This window comes from Lepisosteus oculatus, chromosome 1 (genome assembly GCF_040954835.1).
Source record: "Lepisosteus oculatus isolate fLepOcu1 chromosome 1, fLepOcu1.hap2, whole genome shotgun sequence".
NCBI lineage: Eukaryota > Metazoa > Chordata > Actinopteri > Semionotiformes > Lepisosteidae > Lepisosteus > Lepisosteus oculatus.
This window is the reverse complement of record NC_090696.1, coordinates 31,845,734-31,869,554: the sequence shown is the minus strand read 5'-3', so window position 1 is coordinate 31,869,554 and position 23,821 is coordinate 31,845,734. Positions and strand designations below refer to the sequence as shown.

At 34.1% G+C, this 23,821-nt stretch overlaps 1 protein-coding gene across 6 annotated transcripts in view; it reads right to left on the bottom strand.

Annotated features, from left to right (window-relative positions):
• The window catches only part of LOC102690932 (collagen alpha-1(XXV) chain), a 242,074-nt gene that overhangs the window by 50,024 nt on the left and 168,229 nt on the right, over positions 1–23,821 (bottom strand). For all 6 annotated transcript variants that reach the window (XM_069189267.1, XM_069189261.1, XM_069189258.1 and 3 more), the window contains 4 exons: positions 15,507–15,533; positions 10,390–10,434; positions 7,652–7,678; positions 6,864–6,908 (listed from right to left, as the gene is read on the bottom strand). In XM_069189267.1, coding sequence (XP_069045368.1) covers positions 6,864–6,908; positions 7,652–7,678; positions 10,390–10,434; positions 15,507–15,533 — 144 coding nt within the window. The remainder of the gene's footprint in view (positions 1–6,863; positions 6,909–7,651; positions 7,679–10,389; positions 10,435–15,506; positions 15,534–23,821) is intronic.

Below are 23,821 nucleotides of genomic sequence, written 5' to 3'. Positions count from 1 at the left end.
TATGATGGTTCTTGATGGGAGCCTCCACATTTTCCACTCAAGGATCACTGAACCTCTCCTGCTTTGCTATCATTTACACAGAGTCTTCTACTGCTCAGATCCATGGGGATAGTAGGGATATTGGAGGCTTGGAGTGGTGTACTGTAGCTGAAGCAGTCAAATCCTTTCTTCCCAACACTTCTGTCATACTGTATCATTCTTGCTTAGGGGTTCTTTGGGGATGAAACTTGTAAAGGGGACCATTAATAACATGGGACTGGGATGCTGTTGTGCTATACTGTTCTGTTCCTTTTTTTCTGCCTTTGAAAAAGGTAAAAGTAATACAAACATGGTTTCCACCCAGAGAAACATACAGTATGTAGACAAAGCTGGTAAATGAGGCAGGCAATGAAAAAATTACACTGTAATGGGATTTTGTATTTAAGAAGCCAGGGGCACTGTACATGAAAAAAACAACAGGGAGATATAGCCTATCTTTGAAAATAACTTTACAGATTATTTTATACTGCATGATCTACTTGTCTGATGCAGCATTTAGGATGAGAACAGAAATAACTGCTTCGGAGGATTTTGGGAAGCCAACTGAAAAACAGCCGTTTGGTTATGAAATTCTGTTAAAAAAACGTTGATGCTCTTGACACAAAAAAACATTTTCTAATTAAAAATCAAGCATTGTCAGAGGGATGAATGGCAATTTTAGCTTTTCGGTCTTGCACTTTTACCATCTGCTACCGTGTTTACTTTTCTTTAACTTAACACTGCCATCAGCTATGTTAAACAGCAATATTATAGTGTTTTAAGTTAACAGCTACATTAACATTCTGCTTCAGATGTTCCCATCAAGTGCTATAGTTTTTATTGGTTGTTGCATCGGAGCAGAATAAGAACACGGATAAAACATTAAGGCTGTAACAACTGGCTCAGATTCCAATTTGGCTGGAATTAGATGGTGGTGTACAATTAAAGTTAGTGGGAAAAACAGCAAGAAATTGGGTGGGTGCCTGTTGCTGATTGTGTGGCTTCAGTTCTTAGGCAGCATTTGCTCATAAGTGCAAAGGAATTTATTTTTGCCCTCGCTTTTATGGGAGTCATTAACATGTGCTGTGCATAAAGCATATTTAATTGCTTTAACTCTAATGGGTTCAGCTGAATGTTTTTTTTGCATTTAAATTCTGATATAAATGTTTGACTACTTCTCAGTAGCTTAAGAGAAAATTATCACGTTTATTGTTACTGTGTTCTGTGAATATAATGTAGATTTCTCATGCTTAACCCAGGTTCAATGCAGATATTTGTCGGTTCTCCTAAAGAAATAACTTCTGTTGTTTATTGTAACCATTGATAAGTTCTAAAATGTTGATTTATTAAATTTAATAAACAATAACTTGGTAGTGAGACATAGGAGAGCTGCAATTAAACAAGAGCTTACCTGAGTAATGGAATTAGTTGATTGACTAAGTTAGACACAAATGTTGTCATAAGGAGGCATGACTCCATAATGACATCAATGAGAAGGCTGGCTGTGACTGAAGTGCTCTGCTTCAAGAACTAATGTGTGGAAATATTGCAATGGAAAGCGAGAAGGAAAAAGCGGTGTTGTCATAATAGGATATGAGTGACTTGTAGAAAAAGATTATGAGTAGCACACCCTGGAGAGTTGTTGTGTGAGGCACATAACTGAATGCAAAGAGAATATCAACTTACTGTACTTACTGCAACATTGTACTTTCTAGTAAAACTGCATTAATGCATGGTTATAATTATTAGCCATTATTATAAAACTATCTAAACTAAACTAAAATATACTTTGAAATGAGGCAAGGGTAACACTTTATATCTTTCTATTCCATTAATGTTGAATTTGAGCTTTTTTATATTTAAAATATATTATATTTAAAAATGTTCTGCTGCTCTAGAGAACAAGTATAGAAATGAATACATGAGAGCAAATACAAATTTAATTAAATTGGAATGTTGTCATGTGGTCTCTGATAACTTCACCTGACTATCATAAAGCAAAAATGTTGTGTAAATGAAGACTGATGTTTTGAAGAATGGTTTAAAGAGTTAGTGTTAAGGACTGTTGCATCAAAGAAGCCACTTTTGAAATAATGAAGGCTGACACAGTGTTACAACCAGGGAAGGAACATTCTGAACAGCACAATTTCTGTAATCGGAGTGGTGCATACAACAAGAATCCATTTTGTTGAGGTAGGTGACTGTTGAATTTGGTTTTAGAACCTAAGAAATTTTCTAGACTATCCCTCTACATCAGTAAGTCTACAATTCAATTTCCAACTTGGTAGCAATAAAGCAATTCTCAGGCCCATTTTAAGATTTTAAGCTTCCTGCTTTTAGCTTTAAAATAGTTTTTTTTTGTTAAAAAATGCGAAATATATTGATTTAACAAAATAATAATTTGGTCATCTTCTGGGACATGCTCAATGTGCCCTTAAAGGGTCCCCACAGGTGCGGCTCATCCTTAATTAGCCAGGACAGTTGTAGTTGTTATGGCAAAGCATCACCCTTAATCCAGGGCTCCGTCTCCACACTGAATTTATGCCACACTACCTACTAGCAGCCATATCACCCTGCAACTCACAACTGGCAACCCACTGAATCTAAGCAGGTGTGAGCCTGATCAGTACCTGGATGGGAGACCTCCTGGGAAAAACTAAGGTTGCTGCTGGAAGAGGTGTTAGTGGGGCCAGCAGGGGGCGCTCACCTTGCGGTCCATGTGGGTCCTAATGCCCCAGTATAGTGACGGGGACACCATACTGTAAACAGGCGCCGTCCATCGGATGAGATGTAAAACCGAGGTCCTGACTCTCTGTGGTCATTAAAAATCCCAGGGCGCTTCTTGAAAAGAGTAGGGGTGTAACCCTGGTGTCCTGGCCAAATTTCCAATTTGCCCTTACCAATCATGGCCTCCTAATAATCCCCCTCTATGAATTGGCTACATGCTCTCCTCCCCACTGATAGCTGATGTGTGGTGAGCGTTCTGGCGCACTATGGCGCCAGGTGGGTGCTGGTGGTGGTGGAGGGGAGTCCCCATTACCTGTAAAGCGCTTTGAGTGTCCAGAAAAGCGCTATATAAGTGTAAGCAATTATTATTATTATTATTACTATTAGTTTTGATTCTGAAATTAAAACAAGCACAGTTGGACTGCTGTTGCAAGTCACTATTCATTTCACACCCTGTTAGATTTTTACAAATCATGCACAAAAGTAATTGTTTAAAGATGCCACACATGCTGAGTGATGCAAAGTTTAATTTAAATCTAGTGGGGTCTAGATTCAAATTAAACTTCACATCACTCAGCAGTGGACACAAATAGTCTTGGAATTTAACATTCCTTATTGTTCTTTTTCAAAATAAATCTAACAATTCTGAAACCAATTAAAATAAGTAGCTGGAAAATATAATTTGTTTATGCATTCATTATTTAATCCTATGTTTTAAATCTGAACTGGATTCCAATTATTAAAATCAACTTTAGTATATTTGGTATTTCATGATTACATTTTACTGTATCTGAGTAAGCATGATGTTTGCTTTGGATCAACACTTACTGGACAACATTCAAGTGCACAAGTTCGCAATGAATACTGTGCTTTAAAAGCAAAAGGCAAGAAAAAGACTTTTTAGTATTATACAGTTAATTGCCAAGTGTCCTTTATGTAAGATGAGAATATACAAACAAATCTAAAAACACTTTCTCACTAAACCATTGATACATTAAAACTGAATTACATTACAGTTAAAGGAGAGAATAGTTAAAAACAGCGATAGGTACACAGATACAATTTAAAATAGATAAACAAAATGACAATATATTTCATTATGTAAACTTATTGGTCTAAACATAATAATTTAATAATTTTAAAAGAAGGTACATGAATAATTGAACATGGAAGAAAGCCAATGAATAATCTTTCTAAAGCATTGGTTTAAATTTTTTTCAGCAATTTGATTTGCCTTCTGTCGCAAGAACCTGTCAAACCAAAGCAATATAATTTTCTCATTATGAAACAGCAGCAAGGGCCTTGTGTGGATATCCACAGTCACAGCATGCCAAGCCACACAGAGCACCCGCAAGCCTCACACAGACAGCATCTCTGATTTATATGAACAGAGTCTGGTAGCAAGGCATGTTAAAACAAGGTACCACAAACAAGATGCAAGACTGTCAGTGTCACGCAGGGTGACTTGATACCTCAGAGGACTGGTTTAATAGTACCAAATAGTGCTGATGCACGGCTGAGATATGGACTTTTCCTGTGTTTTCACATTTCACAATTTCCTTAGATCTTGCTGAGATCTAGTCGCAAGATATAGCATGCTTCATGAGCTAGATTAATCGATCTGCCGCTTTTCTTTTCTTATCTGCCCTGTGTTCTTGTGTTAATACCATACAATGAAACTATAGTGTCCACACACTCCAGTATGATGCTATGATATTGCAGGACAATATTGCCCTAGAAAAGGAATCTTTCTTACTCATTTTACAATGACCATATTGTACTTCTTATAGGGAATATTGCTCAGAACGATGAGCAACAAATGAAGGGAAGATAAAGTATATCCAGACCTATAATCACCTAAGATCATTAGGCATTTGCATAGCTGAAGACAATAGATTTACAGATTTATCATCTGTCATTCAATATACCTTAGCATCTGATTGAAACACCCTGGATAAAACAGATTAATGATGTTAATTCAGTACATTTTGATGCAAGAGCAGGCAGTGTTGGAGCCACTGAATTATGGTCTACCCTGCAGTTAAGAGAGATGTAGTGTTGTTTTTCTTTTATGCTTATTTAACAGCAGTGGTTAGCTTTGGGCTCTATACAAACACTTTTATCTTGTTTTTGAGGAAAGTTATTAAAAATCGCAAAACTATAGATGTCAACTGGATTATTTTTATTTTAAAAAGTAGTGTTTTATAGTTAAGTACAAGGACTGGGAGAAAGAAGAGATCAAATGATAAAATCAAGGCCAAGTGACTGAGTGAAACCTTTTCTGCTTTTCAACCACAAAAAAGCTACTGTAACCTTGTAGCAGCCTGGTCCATGAGAACTCTTAAACACATCAAATATACCATAGTGATACCCTAACTTTTAACATCACCAACTTGTAGTTTAAAAATACATAACATACACGGACATGAATATGCTGAAGCAAATGAGATAGCTTTACTGGCTAGTTTATGGATTTTTTCTGCACCATTGACTGTATGTTATTCTGGCCAGATCCCATTTCACATTAGCTGCTGTACAATATTACAAAAGTTTATTTAATCAGGTTATTCTTTTGGCTCTGCACTGAATATTTTAGTGATGTATATTAGTTTTTCTGTCAAAAGATATAATTGTGCAAATCTCAAAATTAGTATTGGTCTGCCAAGAAGAGATATACAGGTTTTTTTTCCAAGATTTTAAAACTTGAAATTGAAACTATTTGTTGCACTTCAGAATCCTTTTTTGATTATAATGAAAAAAAACGAATATTATAAGAATTCTAAATATTATAAGAAGGTTAAAAGTACTTTTTTGCAATGGGAAGCTTTTCTTTCTCCTGATGTTTTATTGTCCCTTGATTACAGCCAGAATCAGGTGTAAGGTTTATTCCTGCTATGCAGTGCCTCCCATGTAAGAAAACCTCTTGTAAAAGATACTACTAAAACCTTATCTATCTTACAATTCTCAGTGTGTATGATAAGGCTTAGCCCTTCCAATTCACAGAATCCCTTCTCATACGGTCACTATGACACCACTTTCTTTCAAGCTCATATTAATTTCCATCCAGAAATCAAGTTGGAGACTCCAGACCTTTTTCTTAAAACTCATACAGTTTGATGCAAATTCTGTTTACTACAGTTTTCTTCACAGTACATTTAAAGATGCGCTGATATTTTTATGCCTTAACTCACATGTTCACTGAGCCTTTTATCAACAATTCCAATAACCTTTCTCTGTGTTTAATTACACCTAATTTGCAATTGTCTTGTCCATAAGAAAGAGCAGAATCATACTGTTCATATTTTACCCTCCTAGAAAATCTATTTTGCCCTTATCACATAAGTGACTGATCTTAATTTCAAAATGGAATTCCATTCATTTGTTTTCTCAGTTTCCAATTCATGAACTCTCCAAGATTCTATTGAATAGTCTACAGTAACATAGGCTTGCACCTTACATATACAGTCAAATTGACATAAACATAAGCTTGAATGAAATCAACACTCAAACTCTTGCACCAATCTAACTTTACAATTACAGTGATTGATTGTATGTTTCCAGGTAGGAAAAAATTGTGTGGGATAACCTCGCAAAAAATTCCCTGTCATAAACATACATTTTTCAACTTATATTATACTTGCAGCATCAAACTGATGCAGATTTATAATCATCATAGTCTCACTGTTTGTAAAAATGTTCGTTATACTGTGTGTGTTGTAAGGTAAAAGTGACACTGCAAAGTATGCTTTCCTCAATGATATTGAATGACAATCTTGTTTTTTTTTCTAAATGGAAGTCTTAATGATCAATTATTCTCTATAAATCTAAAAGGGATCCAAGTGGGTATAGTTTACTACACGTCAAGAGCACAAATTAAATCTACTTATAAAGAAAGTATGCATATAACATATCATATCTGCTTTAACTTAACTTTCTGTTTCATAAGGGCCACTTTTCATTGGACTACTTTGCTTTTCATCAAGCTTGCTCAGATGGCTTACATTAAATAGAACTGCTCCTTGAAAGACAGCCAGTTTCTTTTTAGATCAAGTTTCAGAAGAAAAAAGATTGCAAAGGTATGAAAGCCTGTAAATTTATGTTTGTACCAACTGACTTACCTTTTCGCCCACCTCCCCTTTAGGTCCGCTCTCCCCCATGTCGCCCTGAAAAATAAGAATGTGACACATCAGTCTCCATCATTCTCCACAGGCTTCCCAATGTTCGCCTGTTAACTGGAATCTTTTATATCATTTTATATCCATTATCCCTGATATGGCTCCCACACATAATGAAGATTAACCAAGGATCAGTGGGTGCTTTTATATACTATAGGGAGATCATATGACTCTGTGTTCACCAGGACACCTCAAGACAGGCTGGCCTTTTAGACCCACACTTTAATTGAAAAACTCTAATTTGTAAATTCAGCATTGTGCCTTTACAGAGGTCTGAGTATAAACAAGGTTGTAGGATTATGGCACAAGCTTTCCAGCTCTGTTGTTGAAGATGATATCCTGCCTTTTTTAAAGAAATGGTTGTTTCTTTTTGGCATAAAAAGAAATGGTTGTTTCTTTTTCAATTGGCTATTGAAAAACAGAGTGAGATAGGCTGAATGGGTCCCTCTCTTTTCTAACTGTTCTTTTATAAGACAACATTTTTGTACAGTAGCAAAGAAAAAATGAAAATTAATGTATTACTATTATAATCAATAACTAGCAAATGAATAAAAATGAAAAATTATCAAAACTTTTTTTTCTAGTGCTATATGGAAAAGAATATTATCACAATGTCTCCTCTGAATATACAAAGATAAGTTGATCTACTGTATGTATAGTAAAATATGTTTAAAGTATAAACAGAAGGCATTTCACAAAGAGAGCAAAAATGGTGTGAAACAAACTTTTACCTTTTCACCTCGTTCCCCCAATTCACCCTGTTAAAAAATAAATATTAAAAAAAGGCATTAATGTTGCAAAAGGAAAATAATTACTGCAGATTCTGGAGAGATCATATCTATAAGCAAATTCACTTTAAATTAAACTCTCACATATCAGCAGCCCTTTTTTCAGACAAACCCTTGGGAACATATTTTCCAGAATTACTGCCAGAAAAAGTGCACAACACACATATCACTCAACCAGGAAAATGACACCAGATAAGAGATGAGAACACATTAGATAAAATTACTCTGTTTTGCACTTAAACCAGGCCCACTCGCTATCAAACGTCATGGAAGGTCACATGTAAATCTTCTGAACTCTAAATTCTGCTTGATATTGTGAAAGAGACATCAATAAAGACATGTGTCTAGGTACAATATCACATTGTTGAATTCCTTTCTTTCACTTTTGTCCTACTAATTGAGTTCTTCAATAATACACAGATTCTAGTACCAGCGTAATAAAACAAAAAAGACTCAGAGGACTGAAATTGTTGATCTCTTGTTTTGCATTTTGAATTGCATAAATGTCATGAAATGCAGTGAGGGTGGTACATTTTGTTCCCTTTGAGACAATCTAAAAGTTATTCCAAGTCTACAATCCAATTAGTGTATACAGTAGTACTGGAAAACTAGTGCATATATGAAAACGCCTACGTCTTAAATATTCTGAGTACAAAAGAAAAGCCCAAAGTAACGAACACAAAAAACATAAACTTGACAATTGTGGCACAAACCTTAATGCCAGGGCTTTCATTTAGGCCGGGCAAACCTGACTTCCTTATTTATTTAATAAAGCACATATTAAGGCAGTACAAGACTTCATTTGTGTTGTTTAAAGATAGATACTGCTTAATTGTGTGTAAAAAATAAAATAGAAAATGTGATAGATCTGCTTTTCAGCAAATCTGGGGCTTGGTCCCCTCTTTAAAAGTGGTTCACCTATGGTGAATATCAGAAGCGAGTTCCTGCAGCTTCCTTCCCATCTTACAGAGCAACATATACTTACAAATACTGCTTATTATGATTCCAAGCAAAGCAGCTCTGATAAGAATAGATGTGCAGTATTACTTAGTTCTTGCTTTAGTATCACCTCAAAATATCACTACTGATGTACTGTATATACAGTGGAAATCATTGACAAGAAAGAAAACAAACTCTTTGACATTAGGACACTTTATAATATCTTCTACCTGAAATCTTTGCAGAGATAAAACATCTCGGTAACATAGGACATAGTTGAACATTGTTTCTTCTATTGGCATTGTTTCTAAACCAGTTGTTTGATTTTACTTTTTGATTGACTCGCACACTAAAGTGACTTATCACAGGCGATAACACCTTGGGAGACAAGAAGTAAAGGTGGATAAAAACATTTGATAGAAGTATACATTTCATTTGACATCTATGGAGTAAGTGAGGAAAAAAGCCATTGCTTTGTGACATTTCTTATCTCTGAGGTTCCCATGGAACATGTTTGTAAAATTATTTAGTTTGGTTTGAACATCTATTCTGACACTACAACCAAGCTCTTCTCGAACAAACTAAAACACTTTAGGCATTGCAATCAGACACAATAGGTTTTCCCATTTCATCCAAATAGTGAACACATTTTATTTCCCAGTCTTGTTGCAGAAAGAATTACAGTATTCACTTTATTGTGAATGTGATTGTATTTATTTTAATATAGGTAGATTATTTATTCAAATTTTCAGATATTGCATGTTTCCTTCACCTATTTTTTTCAGAATATTTTACCTAAAAATAATCATTTAGCAAGATGTCTAAGTTTTATTACATTCAGAGTCAAATTAGATTTATTAACAGTGATAGTAAATGAAAAAAAAATATTTCTGGAGTTCTTTAAATTACATAATGCACAGATTTATTTTTTCATACCACAAAACAAACACAAGACCTTTGATTTGTCACAGCTTTTTCTTAAAACAATATATGGCATGAACACAATATTATTTTAAATTGTATTAGAAATACTACATGTACTGTATCATTTAGTAATACTAAATGTATCAGGAGATCAAAATAATCTCAAAACAGCACTTATGTAGAAATTTATAGAATAAATAAAATAAACCAAAATTCTAAACCACACACTGTACAACCAGACTTTAACACAGTTCTAGGATTGCTCATAGACATTTCAGTAAGGAAATGACATATTTCCTTTTTGTTTTTCAGAATTGAGTGCCTAGAAGGAGCCTAATCACACAGATGGATCACAAAACTAGAATTGTCTGCCAGGTACACTTTGACGCAATAAAGTATTTCCAGTCGTTAAAGAAATAAAACCACAGCCCTTGGATAAGTGTGTGGAATACAAAGAGGAAGAAAATTACAGAGGGAGTGAGTGAAAGAAAATAAAAGAGTCTCAGTTCTCATAAAATAAAAAAAATGTTACAAAAAGGAAAACAATAAAACTTGTCTGAATGATTTGTATCTCTGGATCATATGCTGGGTTTTAGTCATAAAATGTTGCAACTTTTTTATTTTAAAAAGTTGGTTAAAAAAATAAAAAAGGTTAAGCTTATTTTTTCAGAATGTATTTAACTCTTAAATTAATAAAGACCAAACAACACTCAATGCATTTAAAAAGTGAGGACATGCTGTACCATATTCTGTACACTATAACCACACTTTAACACAGGCAGATATGTGCTTTATCTGCTTCAATCTTACAGGCTTACCTTCTGTCCATCTACACCTGAAATTCCTGGAGGTCCAATTGAGCCCTAAAGAAAAAAGAAATGTAATCAAGTCTATAGCTTTTGAAAGAAAATGTGCAGTACTGTACAGTATGTGTTTCCTTTCTACTTTTATAAAATAACAAAAATATCACACAATGGAGGAAACTGAATGTTATAATTTAATAAGTCATCTTCAAAAAAGTTTTCTATTTTGAATCTTTGTCTTTCCCTACATAACAAATGTAACTTAACATCTTTCCATGGCTTGACTACAAAGATTTAGAATGTGCTTCCAGAATCAAAACATTTATAAACAGTGAAACTGTGACACAGTGTTATTATTTTTTTAAAGCCCAACTTTCTGAGGTTGTTGTGAATGTAAATGCAATGAAAAAAGGAAATGTAAAGCTATCTCAGGAAAACATTAAGTAGTGTAACGCACAAAATGTAATTTCCAATTTAAGCACATGCCAGGGCTTATCTGTCAATGCCAGTAACAATCAGCTGTCATTCTTCAGTTTCAACAGTCATGTCTGCGTAGTCAGGGCCCCTTTAGGATTAATGCACCCTAAGGTTTTTCACTAGAAGCTTTGCGTAACCAATTGAATTTAAAACATATTATAGCAAAAAGAAACAATGAAATGAATTGTTTATGAAAATGTTAGTCCCTAATTTAAGGATTTTGTTCCATTACCTCTTTACCTCTGAGTTTATCATTTTTTAAGATCAGATTGTAAACAGGATCTACAGCTATTAACTACAAGATTATCCATTAACTACAAGATTATACAGGATGGTGAAAAATAACCATTAATTCAGACATTTTGTAGCCAATGATCCAATAATGGCCTCTCGTGCACCTCTCAAACTGTGCGGTTAATTATAATAGTTGGATACACTGTAGGTTTTTCAGTGTCGGTCATTACCGAACCAATCAGTTCTTAAGTCACCCAAGAGGAATAGTGTTGTTTTAAAGTCAACATTAACTGTCAGAACTAGTAGGAAAGGTTCTGTATAAGATGGAAAGGAATATTACAATGGAGGTCAGGCTAAATGATAAAAAGCTTTTTTAGTACTACAACAGCAAAAGAAACATTAAGGATTAAGTAAAACATATTAACGTAATTAATGAGAAACATCTAGAAAATAGAAGGGAAATGGTTGACAAACTAAATACGTATTTCAGTCAGATATTTAGCAAGGATGAAATGAATATGCCTCAGACAGCGGAAAGGCAAAGTTTATTATTAAACAATATTATCCTAGAAGAGGCAGACGGTTTCAGGTACTATAAGCACTTGATATTAATAAATCTCCAGGGCCTATATGTATCCTATCAACAGTACAAATGGAAACATATGTTATATATAAATAAATGAAAAAATGAAAAATAGCTAGTGTAGTCCCCATTCATAAAAATGGTGACAAACCTGAACCGAGTAATTATAGACCAATATTTCTGACTTCTATTATGTGTAAGGTTAAGTAACCTATTATTAGAACAAAATCGGAGGACTAGATAGATTACTGTATATAGAAATAAAATCCTAGAAATTAATCAACATGTCTTTAGAAAGGGCAAATCTTGCTTTCCAACCTGTTGTTTGAACGAACGAAATAGTAATCAGTACACATACAGTAGGTGTTTTTACATACAAAACAAAGTTCCTCATAAGAGATAAAAGAAAACGTAAATTTGGATTGAGAATTGGTTAACAATTAAAGTGCAGGGAAGAGGTGAATTCAAATTTTGGGATGATATAATTACTTCTTAATTTGGGATGATATAATTAGTGAAGTATCCCAGGAATCTGTACTAGAACAATAGCTCTTCCTAATTTAAAAGAGATCTAGATTGTGGTATATGTACTAAAGTAGTTAGATAATATCAAAATAGGATGATTAACATACAATTTACAAAACAAACAAAAAATATGCTGATAAAATTCAAGACAAGGAAAACATCTGATAGATGTATAGGGCTGTGCATGCAGGTAACAAAAATATAAAAGTATTAATACAAAGTGGGAAATACAGAGATGGAAGAGAATACTTCCATGAAAAAAGACTTTGGTGTTTATGTTGACACATCATTTACATATTGTAGACAACGTGGTGAAGCAACAAATAAGCCAAACCAAATCTTATGATGTATATACTGTACAGTATATTTAAAAGTACAGAATTAAATCAAGAGATATTATATTGAAATTGTATAATGCATATATCAAATATATCCATCTTAAAGGTGTTTTGTGAATTTAATATTGCTTTATGATAGCTGATAGAATTTAAAATACCATGTACAATTGTGGTCACCACATTATAAAATATTTATACATACAAATATATACAGTATATACATGCATATACTTTATTATGCTCTGGCATTAGTCCAGAGATGAGCAACATGACACATTCTGGGGCTTAAGGGAACATCCTTTGCTTACAGGCTGAAAGAATTGAACACAGAAGACTATGAGGATACCTGATTCAAGTATTCAAAACTCTGAATGGCATTTATAAAGACTACTTGTGGAGTTCTTCAAAATGATGAAGCCATGGGACACATGATAGGACACATGTGGATTTATAACCAAGAACAGGAGGCACTTCTTCATACAAGGATTGTGGGAGTAAGGAACAAGATTCCTAACCATGTTGTTGAAGCCAATACCCTAATTTCTTTCAAGAAACAGTTTGGTTGATCCTTGGATCAATTAACAAATGTCTACTAAACAGGTTAGATGGGGCAAACTGCCTCTTCTCATTTGTATCTGTTCTCATGGTTTTTAATTCTAATCCTTATTTCAGTAGTCCAACCAAACCCTGATTTAAAGCATAGACGATAATTAATTTGAACGTATTGGTATAACTCACCTGGCTAAGGAGAATGACAACCTGGTCAAGAGGCAAGGCTATCAGAACCCTGCCCTTGGGAGTGAATAATAATGTTGGTGCACTGTTCTCCTATTTTTATTTTTATCAGAAAGTGAGAGTAATGTGTACTGGACCTATCAATCATTTTCAGGGTCATGGAAGAGAATTATATTTGACCACAAGGGATAGCCAAAAAAATGAAAATTAAGTTAATAATCATGATTCATCTCAACAAGGGAGATAATGTATTTATTCATGTCATTCATGAGAAATGACAAAAAAATCAATAATAGTGGAGAGTGGAGAGAAGATCAAAATCAATAGATTAAAGAAAATGATAACTATGCAAACAAAAGGGCCAAAACAACAAGGCCAGTCCTTTACTAATCAACAGTCACTTTGTTATTAAAGTGGGTAGCTGTGTCAGCATGCGTAGGCTGCAAAGGAACAAGTAAAGGTTTATTCCATGCTGAAAAGAGAAGAAAAGAAACACAGTGAAATGCAGCGTTTCAGCTGTGAGGCCTTCTTCAGGTGTGAAGAAGGCTCCACACTTGAAGAAGGCTCCACGGTCGAAACGGAAACGTTGAGTTTCTTTTCTTCTCTTTTCAGCATGGAATAAACCTCATCTTGTTATTCACCTGAATTCAACATCACGTATCTGCATCTTAAAGGTGGTCTGTAATTTTAATATTGTTTTATTAAAGCATTTCTTGACATGAGGGTAGGGTCTAGAACAAATTGAGTGTGCACTAAAATGAAAGAATGGAATAGAAGAGCACTGGAGAAAACTGTTACAGACACATGATTTTTTTATTTTATTTTGGCACCAAGAGCAAAAAATCTGAATAAATGAAAATCAAATGAAACACTGTAAAAAAGCTGTACAGTAAAACACCACCGGCATGTCAAATATCAGAGATTGTTTTGCTAGAACAGTAGATATAGAAAAAGCACAATAACATACCAACCTCCAACGACATTTAATGTTTTCCCGATAGTGATTTATAGTGATAATAGTGGCAAAGGGGAGTTTTTTCAAGGATAATGACTCTAAGTGCATATACATTATTTGATTGCTTTAACTAAGAACTGCAACAGGTTTTAAAATTAAGGTGGTGGTCTTTTGCTAGTTCTCTGACCTTTACTACAGTGAACTGGTGTATGATAAACTTGGTATACCAGTTAAAAAAGGTTGCTGAGAGATGATAATGACTAAAAAAGCAATATATTCCTAATGATGTGTGAATGAATGACTAGAGTATGGGAAGCTGTGATTAATAAAGAGGTATTCAGTAGTTCAATAAGATCCTAATGTGAGAGAGAGACAAACATGCAGAGTATATTGGCTTAGCTCGCCTGGCTGAGGGAGAAATGAAAAGATGAGGCTGCCCAGACCCCACTTTTGAAGTGCCAGGGTTGAGCCAGCAAGGTGCTGCAAGGGTGTAGATGGGGTGGTGGGAGAGGTACAAGAGAGATGCTCTATGGGTAGCCCCGGATGTGAGATTTATATAAAGTATGCAGGTGAACAGAAGTGTGCGAGATAAAAATCTATCACTCAGCATGGAATAAACCTATTACTTGTTCCTTTGCAGCATGTGCATGCTGACGCAGCTACCCACCTGAACTATAATGACATAATAACATTACTCTTTGTAGTAAGAAATCCACATGACGTTTTGTAATGAGAAGGATTAATGCGATGAAAACTGAATGATTAAGAATGATTAAAGAAAAATAAATTGCAACTCCACATGATTTTTGGTCACAATCTTTGCAGTTTGTGACATTTGCCTAGATCCCACATGTATTATCAACTTATGACTGAGCAGACAAGAAGGTGCTTATTGGGTTACTATAGAAACAGGAAGACCCTGTCAATTACCCGATTACTTAGCAAAGTGGCACCATTTATGAAAACCAAGGGGTCTGTACACAGCTCCTGTCTTTCAAACTGGGCATTGTAAAGGTTTCATCTTTGATGATTTATTTTGTATGCTTTTTGGTTGGTCACATTTTGAACTAGCATTTAACACAATTTAAAACAGCTTGTGCTGCATTTACAGTTTTTCATAGGTATCGCAGAATACCGAACAATGAAGTTGCATGGTGATCTTGTGAAAGATTGAACTGAGCCAGCTTATCCAGATTTCAAAGCCACTGATTATCCTCATCTTTTTTAACTGAGACCTGCCAACATGAATTATAATTATTTAAGTTGCTGTCAGCTTTGACTGTACCTTTTGTCCCGGAGGTCCCTGTGGTCCCTGGAAAAAATAACAAGAAAATTGAAAAGAAAAAAAAAATCATAATAGTGGCATTTTGCTTTTTGTGAGCAAGTTTTTAATGTTTTTTTCCAAACATAATGATCAAACAAAGCTAATCAGAAAAAAATATCAGACAACAATATTAAAATATTTCTAATCCTTGAGTTACATAGAACCTCTGCAAAATGTTTGAATGTAAAGAATAGCAATTATTTTTGCAGTGAGCAAAAGACAACCAAATAAGCATGGTCAAAGTATGCAAATTACACTGTATACCTAATTTATTTAAAAAAAAATAATTTAGGAGATCAGAAAATACACACATTTATTATGCATTCTTTTCATGCCTGCTTTTTTAAGGTCAACTACTTTTTTATGGTAATATGAGAAAAAAAAATGCTAATACAAGGTTCAGTCCTGGATTCTTAATTGTTCTTTCTCTACATGCATTCCCTGGGTCCTATAATCTCTTCAGGTGGCTTTTCAAATACTTTTTATGCTGACAGTGCTCAAATCTTTCTTTTTTGATCCCGCTGACACGTACTTCTCCCCCTGTGCCTCAGCTCAACTCCCATCCATCTCCTCTGATACACCTATCACCCTTAACCCAACCTTTTAAGGTCTGGCTTCTTTTTTTCCCCCTTCTTCGCCTCTGTGTACTTCTGCATCTCTTTTCATTTTGAATCTATCTTATCCCCCACCTCCTTCAATAACCTTGCTGTTCGTCTCTTCCCTCCCTCTCCTTTTTCGCAGAATTTGCAGAATATGCATCTTCTGCACACCTATCAGTCCACATTGTGGTATTCTTCTTGCTAGACTATTGCATCTGGTTCTTTGCCACTTGCAGGAAGGCTCCCCATCTATCCCTCTCCAACCGATCCAGACGTTTTTGCCTCACCTTATCTTTGCCCTTCATCATTTTTCTCACGCTATTTGATTTATTACTCCATTTTCTTCATCTAGCATCCTATGCCTGCCTGCATTAGATTCAAAAACACAATTCTCTCCTACTGATGTCTCAGCATCCCTGCTCCTGCTTATCTTCTCTGAACATTTTCTGTAAAACCTGTCTGTTTTCTCACTTGAAGAGCCCATTCATTCTCCACCGTTGCCCCTTAGTTGTGGAATATTTTACCCACAGAAATCAGAAGTGCTCCATCTTTGAGCACCCATATGTATCTGTTTAGACAGATCCTGTGATCACTCAGGTCTTGGTTACATCCTTTATGGCTAGAAAGTAATGTGTCTACCTTTCAAAGTGGTAATGTAACTTGCATGCTGCACTTACTGTAAACTTGATATAGATGCCTACAGGGTATTTACATTATTTCTCTGTATCCTCACAGTATGCATATGGTTTTAATTCTTAATATTTAGTCAATTTGTGTCTGGGCATCTGCTAAGCAAATAACTAATAATAGATGTGACTGGAGAGCGAGGGAGAACTTTCATTTATAAAACATGTTATTTTTTAGCAGAATATCTATTATATATCTTTCATTAACAATTTTGAATTTGAATTTCTCAAAGTATTTTTATTTAAATGTTTATACAAACACTTGTATTATTAGACAACTTGAGAGGCCTTTCGTATTTACAGGATGCGTGTTATTTCAGCTTCATCTGTAATGGACAGTATAGGACTTTATACAAATTAAACTGGAAATCTTTTACTCTGGTGTTTATGAGATTTAAATATCCAGTTATTGTTGTTTGTAAAGTTTTTCATAAAATGTTTGCAGTTATTGAAATGAAAGAGAGAAACTGAAAGTTTAGGCTAAGAAAATAAAATTCAAAATATCAAATAGAAAAATGAAAATACCATATATCAGATTTTGTTAAGATTTTATTTGGCTTAACACATTGTTTAAAATTACTGTAACCATATATTTTCAAGAATACACAATCACCACATTATATTTTATGTCTAATAATAAGTATAGCCAAAAATCTGTCCATATTCTCTGGCATTCTGAGGTGCTAAATGTGCAGTTAAAATGTGCTTTGATGTGGGATTTAAGAAGACTTAAATTCTTGAAACTCAGTGCTGTAACCACATAGCTTCATCCTACTGACCTACTGCTGTGCAGTATTAGGAAATAAGTCATATTTCTGTTCTCAGTGTTGAAAGAGAAAAAACAAGATAATTTCTTGGCATCTGCGTCTCTGCCGATGCAAGGTATGCCAGTTAATTATGAATGCAGTCGACAATCTGATCTTTGATTAGGGAGGCATTTTTCGTTTGCCAGATATTGGTAATGAGGTAAGAATCACAATAGGGCAAGACAGACTGGCCCTGGTCTCCCTGCTAAGGAAACCAGCTGGAACAGCTATTATGATGGGAATGGCGCCCTGTTCAGGGCTAGAATTCCTGCGTGGCGCCTGAGTGACAAGGGAAAAAACACAACACAAAGCTCTTTACAATGTTGTTGCTGATGGGGATGGCTTTTGCATTGACAAACTCAATTACTACATATCGACTTTAAAAAAGAAAATCATCATGGGATATTAATATTTCTATGTTCCTGCATTGTGTTGCCATAGACATAGCAGTTTGCCAAGTTCTTGCACAGTCGATTCAGGAACTGGAAGATGCCATTTGGCACATCGTGTTCATTTCCAAACTGGGCAGCATCAGATGAGTTCTTCAAGTCATAGACTTTTCGACACAGAGAAAAAATCAGTATGTGGTGTGAAAATTGAAATGCCAGATTCTTCTGCTTCAACCAGGGGATAAAGAGTTGGCTTGAAGCCAACTGAAAATGGGGATTAATTATAAGGGAATTGTATGCAGTACTTTAACTGCATATACCATAGTTCAAAGGCCAAACACTGAAGAAAAGCAAAGGAAGGCTACTGTGCTTATCTCTGTTACTGAAGATTTTAAAATGCAGTTTGTAGCTGAAAGAGTTACTTCTCAGTTCATATGTCTCATCCTGGTTACTGCTTGTTTAAGGGTTTTAGAAGTATGGAACAAGCTTTCCAAACATGTTGCTGAAGCTGGTATCCCAGGTTCTTTCAAGAAAGTTCTGAATAAGATTTTTAGTAATTGGTAAAATATTAATTTACTCAGTAACTGTTCTAACTGAAAAATAGATATTAAGCTTAACCACTTACTAAATGCAATCTTACAAATATGTTGGAAGTATGCACTGTGGTATGACATAGCTGACATATTTTGAATGTTATTTTGAAAACATTCAAAATATCAGTAAATGAACAGAGAGCTCAATGATGGCGTTATTCTGCGTCTGGCGTGATTACTCAGGTGCATATTGATTAGCATGATCTGATAATAAAACGTCTTTTACAAATTTGAATTAAAATATAACGTATTTGTTATATTTTATTCAATGAGTATATTATATTACTGGCTAAGTACAGTACATGTTCATAAGATTACTGTCATATACTATTTGTATTTTTCTTTCTCCTGTGCTATGAAATTTAAAGCGAACACAATTAAGTTTTATATCTGCAGAATAAACATCAGAACACATCAGAACGCTATTCTCAATGAAAAGCTTTTTCATTTTCTTATGTATAAAATAATATTTTATGCTAGATTAAACTGAAATGTTTCAAAACTAGTTTTCTCTCATGGCATTAAATTACTGTAAACAGAATAAATGTACCCAAAGATTGCCATACTGCAATTTCAATGTTTTCCATTGTTTATCTTTGCAGGAACTTCAACTTCGATGGGGATATTTGATACATTACTCAGTAATTTATAAATTAATAAATTAGTTGTTATTTTGTAAACAGTGGCTTGTTACAAAAAAATTGCTGAATGATGTAATTCGCACATTACTTTCAATAACAAAATTCTTCTAAGGTGTTCTACATGCAGTCTACTACCACATATTGCTCATCTGGAAAGACAAGAATATAATTGTTCAAATTCATAAAACATGTCATAGATAAATATAAACTGTTTGTTTCACAGATTAGATGCTTTTGTATTCTACAAGCATAAGTATGCATTTTCTGCTGTTCCCTTAATTTCTTAAATTAATATTTTTTACACAACTAGATCCTATGCTTTAACAGGAAAACGTCAGAGAGTTGATCATTAGCTCTGAAAGTCTTTCATTTAATTTGACCTCAATATAACCATCTTTTCTTAAACGAATGAGACCTAGCAGATCTCGACAACCATTTCTAAGGAATTAATTATTGAGAGTTCCAGGGTTTTACCTAGGATTATTCTCAGAAATTCACATCTAGCAATGGGCAGAGAGCTGGAGGAGCTCTTGGATTAGACTCAATAGTTAGGGGATGGATGCACGGTAAAGAATCTCTTTGGATAGTTCAATCCTTCAGTCGAGTATTTTTTAAAGTCATTTGCTGCCTCCCAAATGATTTGTTTTTCATTTAATTAGAAATGCAAGGAGACAAGGCTGTGCAAGAAAATAGCGATAATACATTTTAGTTGCGAGTTATTGAGAAAAAATTTAATCATTTTCAACATGTCTTTAGAAAAAGAAACTTAAAAAACACCCCTGCAAGATGCTATTTAGAGGTTTTTCTGAAAGTCCAAGGCAGTGAATTGTTTAACTACATTTTGGGATTGTTTCAAAGACCAAGAATAGCCATGTTCCTAGACTTGTTTAACTGAAATGACATTAGGAACTAAAACATTAATTGAAACAAATGGTGTATGTTTATATATATTCTAAATGGGTTCCAAAGTCTCTCCCACCTTGCTGTGGGACGTGGGCAATGAGTTCCTAATGGTCAGCACTAAAAGAGTGAATTACAGAAGCCCTCCTTTAGTCCTGGAGCCACTTCAGTTCCCGTGAAGGCCTGTTAGGATTCCGGCATCCTGCATACTCAGCTGACAGGGCTCTTACCAAGTCTATAATTTGTAATTGGCAGGTGAGTCAAAGACTTAATTTGGTCTGGGCCACATTCTCTATAATAAGGCATGGGGGTGAATCATCCATGAATTAGTTTTTTTTAGTCAAGGCCACACAAAAAAAAATACTTGCAGAAAGTTACAGAATGCTGTACTGTAAGTCTGTGATATTGCTTGTGTTTTTTCAGGGCACATCCGAGTTTCAAAGCCATATGTCCATAACAAGCAAATTATCCACTGACCCAGAACACCTTCCAGGCACCAGAAAGTCACATCACTTCATGTTATTTCACTTCATGAGCATTATGGGAAATGTGATTAAATCTGAACTAGTTTAGCTAGAAAAAAGTATTTACAAAAATTGGATATTTTGCAAATATAACATTACAGTGACACTTCATTCATTTGAAGATAATGCTTTTGTTGCATTTCATTGTCACATGCATGTAAGGATATTTTGTTATTACTACAGTATAATCATTATTTGCAACACATCTTCTATTTTCAATTTTCTATGAAATTGCTTTGAATCATTAAAGTGAAAGATGCATGTCAAACATCTTCCTTGTTTAATTTAAGGACCTCAACATGAATTGTTTATTGATTGTGCACATTATTTTGTCCTGCAAACATGAATCTGTTTTATTAACAAAGGCTTCTAAGACAGTCTTATACAAACATTATGTGCTGGCAGATTGTATGTAACTACCTGTAGATATTAAACAGGGAAATTATAATGGAGAGGCATTTATTATATAACAGTGGCTTATGGAAATGGGAGGATGCCTAAGACTCCTTTTAGTATCTTAAGGAGAAAAAGCTAAGGTTTAGTATTACTTGTCTTTTATTTAATAGCTCAAAAACTGCATAAAATAGTTTTAGTGTTAATATCTATATTATGGTAATTGGTAAATCAGTGGGAATTAAACTAATTTACAATATTTAAGCCTCATAACATACTGTACAAGCACTTCACTTCCCCATTACAACAGTTGACATGGTTTCTATCTACTTAAGGCTGCTAACCTTCTATGGAGAGCAGAGGACTAATTTATCCCAGGAAATGTTCATGGCACTGATAATGTCATATTTTTACAAATGCCTTTTCCTTCCCTTGCTCAGCAGTAAAGCAAGTACATTATTTTAAATAGTAACACATGTCTGCTTGCTAGGGAATTTGTTGTCTCTTTTTTAACAATAGCGTCTACATCAAAAAGTTATGCTAAGTGGCACAAGTTTCTGGAAATTGGTTGAGAAAATGTATGTGTCTGTCTTTTCCTCTCCAGCAATATAATTCACCAGGGCAAACAATTGTTACTTTAAAGAGATCTTTGTATCTCCACACTTTGCACTTACTGTCAGGCTTGAGGCTTTCTCTTTCTTAAAGGTTTCAAATTATTGTCTTTAGAGCCATGCTATTCTGGAGAATTAAGTGCTAAGATGAAACAGCTGTCAACTGTCTAAGGAGAAATGAGGCAATTTGACAATCTGCAGTGTCTAACCTGTTTTTAAGAAATCCGGTATTTTGAAATATTAGGCATTGGGAAAGTTTGGCAAAAGCCTGAAACTATCCATATACAGTACACTTCACATACAATTTATACAGTGAGAAGTAGTTCTGAAAATTGTCATTCAGTTTTTAAAAAATATTTAGAACATTTAAAAAAAAAAGTCCATTATCTAATATCTAAATTTCACAAATCTCACTTGCCTTAAATTAGTATATTTTTCATATTAAATAATAATATTATAATATGAATTCTACCCGCCTAGAACAAAGATCATATAGAAGTTGCATGAATCTTCCAGGTCACTGAGGCAAATCAAATTGTTTTTACTTCATTTTTATTCAACTCTTGTACATACATTACAATCAAGAAGTAAAAAAGAGTTGTAATATTTCCTATTTATTGGTTTGTATTGAGGTTCATGCTAACAAGTTTAGTTAAAACCTAAATGTAATACTTGTATGTTAATATTTATTGGTTTAATATCAGATATTGGTTGAATATATTTTTAATAGTTTACACCACTCTTATATGTGTCAGGAAAGGAATAATGAATATTATGGTGTTATCTCCCTTATATTAATAAGAGATATCTGTGAATTTTTTTTAAAGGTTCTGGTATTTGTTAACAGATTCTTAAAAATTGATAATGCCTTCAAACTGTCTGGCAGATATTTCTATCATACAAAATTACTCTCATATTTTTGCTCTGGAACAAAACTTATATATTATATCTTATCTCTTCATTTTCAAAAAGAGTAAAAGTAAGAAATGCTTTGCCAAACATTTCCAGTGTGTAACCTGAGTCTTTTACTTCATTGTCATTCATTTTTCAGAACATTTGCAAATAATAATGAGTGCATAGCAGTCTCACATGTTCTTATATACTAAAAAGTTCAAAGAGTTACAGTACCTCATGTGACACAAACTAATAGTTACAAAAACATCCTTGGTGAATATAAATGTAAAACATTGATATAACTATTCTATTGCACCTTTTTCGAGGAAATGAAGAGATTCAGGGACATCATGAAGTTGTACAGGAAAAGAGAAGAAATATAATATTTAACCAGTTCATAACAAAATGATAGGAGCTAATGACTATTTATTTTCTTAACTTCACTGCTGTTTTTAAAGAATCAGTTTGATTTCTTCATTGCTTAGAAAAATATCTCTTAAATCTAAGTCACTCAAATCTAGGTAACTTCAAGAAATTTTGCTTTTAACCAAGGATTACAAACAAGTAGCTTAAAATATTTTTGTAATCTACAGTAAATGACATGAGAAGATCAAGGCTGACATGGTTTATTGAACCTGCAACCTACAACTACATGGTGCTAATTTTTATTTACTTGGTAATTACAATTACAATGTCATTCAATTTCTTTTCCCCAAATTCAAATTTCCATTTGCCCAGCAGTTTTGATTCACATGTGAAAGTTAATGTTCAAGTCCATATGTTCTATTTTTCCTAAAAACACAAAATGCTACATTGTGACTCATTCTATACTGAGGTATACTGATTACAGTACAGTACGGAGTACAGTAGTACTGTGAGGCAGCAATGCTAACCACTGTGCCACTGTTCTGTCCCACAAAGTAAAAATTATTATCAATAACAAATATGTTTATTGATAGATTAATATTTTTCTTTGGGATAACAAACTACTAAGCTTCACCATTATGATTCATAAACAATTGCAGTGCTACTCAGTGCTTTGTATTTGGAATGAGTTAAAATTGCCATAAGGAGATGATTAAGAATCTGTATAAAAGCCGTTGAAAAAGACAATTTACTAACTCAATAAAACTGGAAGGTACAACTACTTGGGTGTTGAAGATCACTTGATTGTTATCAACATGATTGAAAGCAGCCTGTTGGCTTGATTGAAAGAAGCTTCAGCAAATCAGCGGTCTAG